At 41.2% G+C, this 11,698-nt stretch overlaps 1 protein-coding gene across 4 annotated transcripts; it reads right to left on the minus strand.

Moving 5' to 3' along the window:
- Nucleotides 1–5,304: 5,304 nt before the first annotated feature.
- On the minus strand, nt 5,305–10,459 carry LOC110953105 (claudin-20-like). Of its 4 annotated transcripts, none has more exons than XR_007947456.1 (3): nt 9,733–10,459; nt 8,020–9,580; nt 5,305–6,820 (listed from the first exon to the last, which is right to left on the minus strand). XR_007947456.1 is itself a non-coding variant. In XM_051960602.1 (3 exons), the coding sequence occupies exon 3, from the start codon at nt 9,239–9,241 to the stop codon at nt 8,426–8,428; it is 816 nt and encodes a 271-aa protein (XP_051816562.1). In that variant the 5' UTR covers nt 9,242–9,339; nt 9,733–9,770; nt 10,027–10,459; the 3' UTR covers nt 5,305–8,425. The 4 variants fall into 4 exon arrangements, 3 of the variants coding, with proteins under 3 accessions (XP_051816562.1, XP_022052643.1, XP_051816561.1); XM_051960602.1 differs by having other exon boundaries at nt 5,305–9,339; nt 9,733–9,770; nt 10,027–10,459; XM_022196951.2 differs by having other exon boundaries at nt 5,305–9,580; nt 9,733–9,770; nt 10,027–10,459.
- Between the last annotated feature and the right edge of the window lie 1,239 nt (nt 10,460–11,698).

Below are 11,698 nucleotides of genomic sequence, written 5' to 3' on the forward strand. Positions count from 1 at the left end.
GTTGATCTGAAACAAATATGAGACTGTGTATTTTCCAAAGTTAAAGTTGTTTTACCATCTCCCTGCTGCAACTCTGCAAGTAGACTCAGACTCCTCATTTGCATGGTTAAATAACAGAATGTGTTATTGCATTTGAGGAGGACTACACATTTTCCCCATTACTGCTTACAAAGAAAAGTATTTTTAACTGTTAGAACAGGAGGAATACTAACAGCAATCAAAACCTGTTCCAGTGCTCATAGAGAACTACTGCATGTTATTTTACAACAGTATCAAATATTTAAACCTCTTTAATAAATCATTATCTTCAGTTAAAGCACACCAAAACTTCACAATACACTGTTGAATCACCTTTAATTAGTCAATATATTCCATTCAGTTTTTGATTTACAGTGCGTCCAGTAACTTTTGTTCGTTTTTGTTCAGTCTACTGTAAGAGCACACACAGCTTCAAGTTTAACTACCAACCAAGTGTTTCTAAACACTTGATTTTACACGCTGCAGTTTTTTACTGTGACTATATTTTCTTCAGTACTTGACTCATTTAACTCCAGCTTTACAAAAACAAACAAAATCAAACACCCATGGGCCTCCAGACATCATAGAAACCTTTGCTGTGCTGGGACAAAAAGAAAGAATATGACAAGTCTCAAAGATCACTTGTAAAAAAAACACTAAAAAAAATGAATTTCATGCTCAGGTTTTTAATTTCACTTAGATCAGATACGTGACTAAATACAAGTTTAGCTTAGATTTCTCTTTAAAGGTGAAATGTGTTGACACTGTTACACTTTTACCCTGGGCAAAGTTCTTTTGCTTTGTCTTTTCTATTGTATTTTGGCGCACAGCTTTATTTCTTACCAACACTCCGTGAGTGTCACACGGAGAGCATCTCTGTGACATTTCCAGAGGCCTCTCACCTGTATTTTACTCAAATTGTTTTAGCAGACTGCACAATACCATATGTGACTATGCTTTCCTGTGTTTCAGGCACAGTGACTGTGTATTTGGTTAAATGTTTCCAGTGACATGCAGTTCATTACAGAACCTGAGCATCATCTTTGTGAGCACCAGACATGGTTCAGTAATATTAGAGATTATTTATCATTGTCATTATTATCATCACATTGAACAGATACTAAAGTGACATTAAACCCCTAAATATTCTACAGATGAAGATTGGAAGCAGAGGTCTGGTATAATTCAAACTGATGTATTTCGTATGTATGCTTTCTATGGCTTCAAGTGTCATGCAAACTTTGCACCCGTTGGATCCGTGGTAGAGATTTGACCCCCATGCAACTGAGCATTGGTTTTCAGTTCAACTGAGAGGAAATGGAATCTAGCTGTCCAGAATGGACATTTAACACCTGCATCAGGGCTCCAAGGACACTTCCTGTCTGACCTCATAACTGACATGTTCATTCAATGGTTTGTTTCCACATGTGAGTCTGGAACTTGACTTTCTGAAAACCAAGCAGCTAAATGTAATAGAGGACTCCCTGTGGATCATATATTATCTTGATCGCATATTTTGGAAAACGGAATCCGCAAATGAGGAGCCAAATCAAATGGAAGATGAGACTCAGAGAATGGAGTCAGAAGCAAAAAGACAGAGTAACTCTGGAAACCTGTGGTGCTCCTGAGCTCCCTGTTCTGCTGATGACTCAGGAGGGAAACTATTGCTTCAAAGAGTGAGACCTGATGATGGCAGACTGGGAATATCTCCATGTGTCCATGAATGAGAGTGGAACTGCAACTAATCCACCTGCAGCTCTGATAAACCTTGTCTTCCTGGGGATGATGGTTTACCTGACTAAATATACTGGAAAAGAAGACCCAAGAGTAGCCAGACCAGACACTCAGCTCTCTGTACGGTCTGCAAATTACTGGTACAAACATGTCAGTTCCAAGCAGCTACTGAAAGTAAAAGCAATGAAATTATTGTCGAGATGTTGGCAGAAAATCAGAAACAAATTAGATTGTTTGCATAGAAGTTGACTTTATTGCCTTATTGATGTAACCATGGGCTCTTTACCAAAGCAAACAGTTAAATATGAATAGTGACTGAATAATCAGTATGCAATCAGACTACTACTTGATTGTAATGTCACAAAATGTGTTATCAGCATAATATTGCTGTTGTGTAAGTGGGGTATTGTCATGATATCTCCTCCCACAGTTTCAAATAAGTACATAATTGCCTTCAGGAAAGAGCAGAATACTGAAAACACTTGTTACTGCACAGATTAAGACCCATATAAAGTTACATGATCCCCTATAATTGCATATAAACAACATTCCACTTGAGAGACAATTTATGTGTTGTGTCAATGCATTTTAAGCCTTTTAAGACGGTTGAATTGTAAAACGCCAAAAAGCTACCGAGAAAGACAGATGCTGGCCGAGTAGTAGAAGTAAGAAGTCAAGAGCAACTAGGACCAGATAAACAATCTTTGTCAGTGATCTAACATCTGCAAGATGTTTTTATCCAAATATGAAATTGTAAGCTTGTGAATCAAACAGAAAAAAAAAATCATATTCTGCCAATAAAACAAGAACGTTTTGTCTGAAAATTTCTTTCAAAGTTTTTGATTAGCTAACAGTTTAAACCCAAAGACATTCAGTTTCCAATCCTGTAAAACAGAGGAAAGGCTGGTTTAGGCAAATATGACTGTCAAACAATCATCAGTTATCTGACAAATTCATTTTTTGACTAATTATTTCAGCTTTAACAGCTACTCAGAGTTTAAAATTACTCACCGGTCTGACTCCATCACATCCTAAAGAACTTCACAGATGAAGATGAGCTACCTTCTAGTGAGTGAGTATACGAGGGACAACAGTTCACTCATCCTGACAACCAGACCGGTTTGAGAGCTGATGTTTCATTTGCTATTAAATAATTTGTCTGACCGTGTTAGACCAATCACAACTGTTTATCTAATATGGGTCCTTATTGGTATGGTGACTGTACAGAGGAGGCACTTTAGTAAACTACCAAGATTCTGCTGAATAAAACAACTATTGCATCCTCTGTGTTTGAAGCCTATTTACATTTGTCTATATTACATGTTTTGATTGCTTGCCAGTCAATTAAACTGTGTCCAGAAGGCATTTTGACGCATTTGTTGCTAATCCTCCTTGGAAAATTAAAATTATTAAAGTACTTCTACAATAGAGGGGTTTCGTTAGGTGGTTTTTCATTGTAGGACCTCTAGGGAGGCAGGATGTAATGTGAATGTTTCACTTGTGCTTGTTTCCACTGTAGTGCAGCATCCAACAACTTCAACTGTGACATTACCTCCAACTGCACAAAAACAATGACAAATAATTACCGGATGTCACTCCAGTTCTTTTAGCACATAGGAGTAGAACAGTAGAAGTTTGCTATGCTGGTCTACCTGGTGAATTTAACATTGCTGATGCTGATGTTTGAGACTAAAAAGACCACTGCTCATGAGAATATCAAGAGGGCATTTACTGATTTTCTCTCAGGGTTCAACAAGAAGTTTGTACCGCACAGCAGGTATTTTTGACCCCCCAGAAATGTACCTGGAAGGAGGTCCTGCAGAGATTGTTAATGTGGTTGGAACACTTTCAGAGCTTAGAAATGGAAAATTGATTATTCTAAAACAGGTATGGGCAAACTACAGCCCCCGGGCCACATACGGCCCACTGGGCTTTTCAATCCGGCCCGGAAAATAATTTTATCAAAATTAGAATTGACGAAATTACAGTGAAGACCACATTCATTTGGCCTTCCCCTGCAGTACCCGACTTTTCTGTTGTCTCCACTAGATGGCGCACTCCAGACACAAGTGACCTTTGTTGATTTATTTTCTGTTCTACTTTGCAGCTGCATTGAGCCCTGCCGTAACAATGAGTAGATCAAAGAAAAGAAAAGTCGACAGTGAGTGTGGAGTGTTTCAGAAGGAGTGGACTACTAAATATTTTTTCGCTGAAGTCTGTTCAAAGGCTGTATGTTTTATTTGCAATGAAACCGTTGCGGTTTTTAAAGAATACAATATCAGCCGGCACTTTTCCACGAAGCATGCTAACTATGCCAGCAACCTACGCTACCCTATGCAAACTACGATTCAAGAGTCAAGCACGAAGGTAAGTTATTTGCTAGCATTCAAAATAGCAAAGGCTAGCAAGCCTTTCTCCAAAGGGGAGTTTTTGAAAGAATGCATGGTAGAGACAGCAGGTCTCCTGTGTCCAGAGAGCAAAAACAAATTTGAAAAAATTAGTTTATCAGCAGGACAGTTACTCGCCGTGTTGAACTAATCGACGAAGACTTAGCCAGCTCAATGAACGAAAAAGCAGAGTCCTTTAAGCTATCTTCATTAGCACTGGACGGAAGTAATGACATAAAAGACACTGCTCAGCTTTTCATTTTTATTAAAGGGATTAATGAACATTTTGAGACAACAGAGGAATGTTTGACCATGGAATCCATGAAGGGGAAAACACGTGGAGAGGACCGCAGGATAGGGTGTCTGGGGTCATCCAGAGGATGAAGCTGCCCTGGTGGAAACTCGCCAATGTCACCACGGATGGATCACCAAACTTGACAGGAAAAACGTCGGGCTGCTGAAAAGAATCCAGGATAAGGTGAAGGAGGAAAACCCTGAGTTGGATCTGATTTTCCTACACTGCATAATCCATCAGGAAGCGCTCTGTAAGTCTGTTTTGCATCTTGACAGTGTCGTGAAGCCAGTCGTAAAACTCATTAACTCTATACCAGTGAGAGGGCTTCAGCATCATCAGTTCATTAAGTTTCTTGAAGAAACTTTGACACCAAACTTTGATGCGCTGGCAAAAAAGGGTGAGCAACAACACTGTTCCCACTGAAACTGAATGTCAGTATTCTTTACTTTGTCAGTATTGTCTTTAACATGTAATTCATATTAGTTTGCACAATCTCCAACCATCTGATGATTGTCTGGCCCGTCTGTTGAATTTCAAAAGTCAATGTGGCCCCTGAGCCAAGAAGTTTGCCCACCACTGTTCTAAAATGTGTTGAACGGGACATGAACAAATTAGAACAGATATTAGGGTCTTCATAGATACATTCTAGACAAAGCAGCGATGTAAAGCTACATCTAAGCCATTTTTAAGATAGGAAAAGATTATTTTCATGGAAAAAGAGGAGTATCGGTTTGTAATCAGTGACCTAATAGGGACTTTAAAATAACTACTTTGTGAGTGCATTGTCTGCCATTTTATAATCAGGCCTACATTGTCCACTTTCCCAGCCCTGAGTTACCCACTGAAAGGAAATCAACAGCACACAGCTCATCACTATTAGCGGACATTTAATGTGGTTTCCTACTTTTTCAAACAGATCAATGTAAAGGCACAGAACCTTTTTCACCCACTTCTACCCAACATTATTTGTTGTCATTTTATTCAGACGCAGGCAGCCACAGACGCGAAAAGGTGGCTAGATAAATAAAAATATAAATGTAAATCACAGGATATTTTTGTGTAACTTTTGTAAAACAGATTCAAATCTGCAGCAAATTAAATATTACATGAAGCAGCTGCATATCTGACAGACGGAAGGACCTCAGTGTGTTTCAAACCTCAGTCCAAATTGTTCATATATCAAAGCAAATATGTTTTCAGATGATGTAGAAATGACAGCAGGAGCACATAAATTATAGCATTGGTGCCTTTTTTTTTTTTTTTTACCTCAGAGCAGGCTTTAATTTTACACATTTGTTTGGTAGCTGCCCGAGTTTCATGTTTGCTTCAATGTGTCCCGTACACGAATGAATCGCTGTCAGGTTTGGCAGCGCTGACGAATCGACTCTGTTTTTTCGTCTACCTCCTTTTTTTTTTGCAGGTTTGAAGCTTTTCCGTAGAGGCAGGCAGTGTGGGCGTTCAGTTCAGCCTTCTCTTCTCCTTGGTGGCTGGTGTGATTGACAGCTCAGTCAGGTTAAAGGACACTTGGCCAACCAGACGTACACAATGCTGTGGAGTCTCCAATAGACTCTAAGTTACATCTTTGAAAATGATTGCGTGTCCTTTTCATACAGCTGAACCAGGGTGGTGGAGGAGGTGTGTGTGTGCAGTGTGCATCCAACCGTGGTGAGAGGATAATGGGAAAGCAAAGAGCATCATTACCTCTCTCCACGCTGCTCTGCACCTCCCGCCTCCCCCCCAAACCGCTGGGAAAAGACGGCGTGGATGGCGTTCTTTTGATGCTTTTGGATCGGGATTTGTTGAAATCGGCGACCACACAGAATTTATGAAGCTCGACAATGTCTTTATTGCTTCAGGCGCAGTCTCAACAATAGCAGCTTTCACTACAGGTAAGCCGTAAGCAGCATGTAAAAGCACTGACAACATGCACAGAAATCACAGCTGAGTTCAGTCGGCCTAAAGCAGACATGATGGAGGACCTCCGGCCAGCAGGGGGCCCAACGTAGGAGTCAGAATCAGGCATAATTTAAGATACATTCTGCGGTTTTGTCATTGTATTCTCTCTGTATCAAAAATCAACAGTAATTTATCTTACAGGTCTCATGTTTGCCAGAAAGTTTAATTTTAAGTTACTAAAAATTAGCTTTAGTAGAAAGAGAAGAAGTTTTAGAGTCAAACCTGCTCATTGTACTTGAGTTTTTAAGAAAACAAAAAGATGGTGAACTAAGACTTTGTTCAATCTTAAGCCAAAAAATGAGCCACACCAAGTCTTTGTTCTTGCTCTGTTTGGAGACACAGCTGCTGAGTGGCTGAAGTCTTACATTCTTGAGTGAGCTTGATATGTTGATCACCAGTTTATTGGACCAGTTTATCCACTGCATCTTAACTACGGAAAAAAGGAAAAGTAGTAAGTAAATGAATATTGACTGAAGAAGGTGTATGGCGACTTTCTCTTCTAGTTTACAGTGAAATAGCAGCAAACTATTTGGAAATTATTCCTTAGACTTTTGAGGAAATTAGACAGAAAACATAGAAATGTTACAGAGCATCTTTTAAAGTTGATGTCTGTTAAGTAATTTTGTGTTCACAGCATCATTTCTATACACTATATTTGATACTTTTGGCACTGAGCATGCTGTGTGCATGCTTACATTCTGTTTGCAGAATTGGAGCCCGTCAATGTTTTCGGCTGCACTATTACAAAACTTAGCCCTTTGTAAAATATTTGATGAGTCATTTTAGAAACCCGTTAATGTGATTAACAAGAATAATAAAATAAACGTAACATTTCATGCAGTCATTTTGGATTACAACAGTTTCCCTCATAAAATGATAATTCAGAAGTCCTTTGAATGATTTTCTCTTAAGATGATGATATTATTCGGATACCAAAATTAATATCCGGATTGTGCCGTAGCGAACGAATATTCGGATATTCGGGATATTCGGGTCCAGCCCTAGTGTCCAGAGAACGAAGCCTCCTGACTTTAGTGATTTTCTGACCTATTTTATTATCTGGTAGGTCAAATGTTAAAGGTTTCCATGACTTTAGATGATGAACATAAAGTACAAATACCTGCCAAACCAATGATATCTCCGTTAAACTCAGCTGCATGTGGTGTTTAGAGCTAATTAGCAAATATTAGCTTGTTAGATGAAAACAAGTTATATTCAGGATTCTACTCACATCATTATTATTTTGGCATTGTGCTTTATTTTAATTTTCCTGTTTTAGTATAATTGATTTATTTAGTGTAACAATTCACAAGTTTATTTTTTACTATAATTCTTATTTGCTTTTTTTATTATCTTTCCATCAAATATCTAATTTTATTAAGTTGTTTTGGAGCATATTAGTCTATAAATCTTTTTTTAGAAGTCTGTTTTGTCAGGCACTTTGAACTGCATTTGAATTCTGTGAAAAATCTTATATAAACTCTTCTTGATTGATTGAGAACACACAGCAAAACCGGAGATTGCATCTTAAACAATACACTCTGTTTCTTTTGTGTGTTTTTTTAAATGTGTACATCACATAAAAAGCACCTAAACAGCATTTCTCTTTGAACAGAACTGTAACTTAACTGCAAAGCTGTCAAGTTGAAGCGAGTTCAGATCCAGCTCAGGGCCACAGAAAGCTTTGGTCCAGCCCTGTTATAAGGTAGACAGCATCCACAGCAGGAAAATGATGGCTTTTCGATCTCAGTCAGAGCTCAGATATGTCTTTTCTCTGTATCAGCAGGTTCAGTGTTTTTTGCTTTCAGACCTTTGGTATATGCTGCAGCAGTTTTTTTCAAAAGATTTTCTGTGTTCAGTGCCTCTGCAGTTTATTTCCCCTCACAGAGTCCCTGTTCTTTCCTTCTGAATTCACAATCTGTCATTTCCAACATTTGGTAATTATTCCCTCTCTTACACACCTCCCCCAGACCACCTCCCCCTCCCCATGAGCCACAGAGCCTCAGCTCCACATTTCACCACTCAGCCACGAGGGTTAAACATACTCCTGGAGGCTGTAGCTGTCCTTGATGTCTTTTTGGGGGAGTTTGGAGGGAGACGAGTAGAGCTTCTGCTCCTGATCCACTTTACCTTTTTCCTGCTTCACCTCGTCCATCTGCAGTTGGACGCATTTGTGTTGCCTGGTTTTCGGCGGCTCGGCTTGCTGCTCTCGCCTCCGCTGCTCGTCTCGGTATGGCACAAGTCTGTCAGGGTCGGTGGGGGAAGCGTAGTCCGGCCGTCTCGATCTTTTTCCGGGACAGGAAAGGCAAAAAATGACTCCTCCAGCCAGGAGGAAGCCAGCAGAGATGAATGTCACACACAGAGCTCCACCAGGCTGATATTTGCTGCTGTCCGGCAGGTCTGTGGTCAGGAAGGCGGTGATGACTTCGTTGGTGAACCAAGACGCAGGGACCAGGCAAAGGAGGCTGGCCAGGACGAAGCAGCCCCCTGCAGCGATGGCCGTGTGCCCCTTTGCTCGGTGGCTTCCTCCCCAGCGGGTACATTTGAGCCCCAGGGAGGCGAGGCAGAGTCCAAAGGATGCCACCATGCAGGACAGAACCATGGCGGCCCGCATGGTCTGCAGATGCGCCGGCAGTGACAAAACCGAGTTCTTCATGGTGCAGCTGAAGACGCCGGAGCTGTACCAGACACAGTCCATCCACAGACCCTGCATCTGTGAGATGGGGGTCATGACGCTGGACCAGACGTTGACGCTCACCTTCCAGTTGGGCAGCAAAGTGGCCACGGTGGCGCCGAGGACACCCAAGAGTGCCAGGGCAAACGCCAAGATCTGAATGGCGGCGGACAGCATGGCTCAGCCCCCCCGTCCAGCCTCCGGTCCCTGTTGGCGCGGCGGCGTCCCGGACAGGTCCTGACAGCAGATAATTCCTCAGCACAGGCTCCAGCGAGCTGCAACCAGAGGAGAAATGAGAATTGAAGTGAGCGTGGGAGCGTGACGGACGCACAGCTGAGGCTGCTGATGGGAGTCTGTTTTCCTCTCCCAGATTTCTGATTTCTGTAGTAGGGGGGCGAGCGCGATGATTGCCTGCATTAGTTACTCTGCAGCTGATGTGGTGATCATTGACACTCAATTATGTCCTTTTAAAGCTGCAGTGTCCCTCAGCGATGCTTCCTGTGAGCTGCTTTTTCACTGCAAGAAAACAAAACAGAGCACAAACTAAGAGCTCCTGCAAGAGTGAAGTTATTTCCTCTTAATTTTACTCCACCCTGATGGAGTTCAACATCTGCAGCAGGAAGAGAATTATTTGTCTAAGTTCAGTTGTGAGAAGATCGGGGTCTTACCTGTGTTGCGTCTGTGGCAGCGTCTCCTGAAGTGATTCCTGAGGACGAAGCAGAGAAGCAGTGTGAATGAAAACACAGGGCGTGTGGGTTAACAGCCTGTAACTACCCCTCTGCCTGCTGTCTCCTTGGCAACTGTACATACAGTTTCATCCCATTCTGCGTCCTGGAAAAGAAGCACCAGGCGTCCTTTCTTGTTTTTTATTCTCCCCTGCAATCTAAGTCTGAATAGCAGAAATGTTTGTTCAGACAAAGCTGACCGGAATCTGATTCAGAAAACAGGTTTTTGTCTCTAACCTGAAGGTCACCGGCTCTGTTGAAGGAGCCGCAGAGCAGCGTTCTTATCTGATGAGTTGATGGCGGGGTACGTCAGCCCCGCAACACCACTGAAATGTTGCCTTTGTCGCCTTTGACCACTTGAAAATGCTAGTTTTTGATACTTTGCTTTTGTCAGTCTCGCTTTTTGAGACACAGCAACTGAAAGAGTTTTACGAGCGTTTCTAAAATGCGGCACCGCCTCTGGAAAATGATAAGCATGAAGGTAAAAGCTCATTACTGGTTATTACTGATGCTATCTGCTGGTCGAAAACAGCCGCATTTCACGACGACTGACCGGATCACTGGCGCTTTTTAAAACAATCACTGTGCACCATCGCTTTGTCATTTTCGCCCTGGTTTGGTGATAAAACCGCTGAGCTGTTCTGTGTGCGGCTGCAGTGTGAATCAAGGTGTCGCCCGTCATGTGACTGTGTGAAGAATCGCCCACTGCAACGCGCTGATAAGCGTCCGCAGCCCGCCCACCCGTCCTGTAGAGATGCGACCCGGCAGTCAGGCAGCGGCAGCCTGTTATTACCATAATCCTCAGTCTGGGTTTATCAGCCTCAGACCTGCACAGACACGAGCTGCTTCCACCCAAAACGACAACTATAAACGCACATTTTCCTCCCCGTTGCACCAGCCAGCCTCCCTGTGGGAAAACACAACTTTGAGGACGCGGTGGGCGTCACTTTGGCTATCACCACCGCTTAATTAGTGTTGTCATGTTGACATAATAACTCACAACAAATAAGAAGACATTACAGTCGGCTCAGTTTCCCATCACAGATACAGAGAGGTGATGTCACCGCCAACGCCATACGGGGAGTCGCTGTGGCTTTAATGTGGACGGAGTTCTAATGGAGGTTCTGCACTGTGGTCGCATAACAACCGTTGAGGCTCCATTAGATTTAAGACATATGTCCAATGATGGTGCAGCTAGTAGACACAAGTGGAGGGATTTACCTCTTCTGGTTGTTTTCTGAGGCCTAAAGAGCAAAAACATCCACAATTATTAGACATTTTTTGATACAAAACAAATATTTTGTGAAATTAAAATACACGGTATTTTTATACAGTATATATTTAACTCCTACAGAATCCTAAAACAGTCAAATCTAAAGATATAAAAAAGTAATTATAGATCTTTTTGTGTTTAATTATAACCAGTAAATAAATTCATTTATTCAGAGGAATGATACTAAAATATTGTAACTGCAACTTGCATATAAAAGTTGTTCTTTTTTCAACACAGAGCAGCAGAAGCTACATGGGACATCTACTGTTGATTTTAATACCTAATTTAAAATTAATTTTGATTCATGTGTTTTTAAAAATTGTATGCATTAATTTTCTACCAGCTCTTTTCTCGTCTTTACATATATAATATTGGCTAAAAGCTAAAACTTTACGGCATAAATTGCAATGACAGCATGATAGAAAAACAAAAAAAAACATTTTTTTCTTTAAGACAAATGACTGGAAGTACATTTTAACAAAGGTTTGTGTTGTGAGTATCAGTGAACTGTGAGTTGAGGGAAGCTTTTATTTTCTTAATGTGAAAATTGTTTCAGTTCAACACATATTAAAATAAATCTACACACTTGTACAGTACTAAACCTTCGCTGTCTTGTTTCTGTGGAGGTTAAATGCA

This window comes from Acanthochromis polyacanthus, chromosome 16, assembly GCF_021347895.1.
Source record: "Acanthochromis polyacanthus isolate Apoly-LR-REF ecotype Palm Island chromosome 16, KAUST_Apoly_ChrSc, whole genome shotgun sequence".
Taxonomy (NCBI): Eukaryota; Metazoa; Chordata; class Actinopteri; family Pomacentridae; genus Acanthochromis; species Acanthochromis polyacanthus.

Coding starts and splice junctions, on each gene's coding strand:
- LOC110953105 (XM_051960602.1), bottom strand. CDS start 9,241: ATGCTGTCCGCCGCCATTCAGATCTTGGCGTTTGCCCTGGCACTCTTG.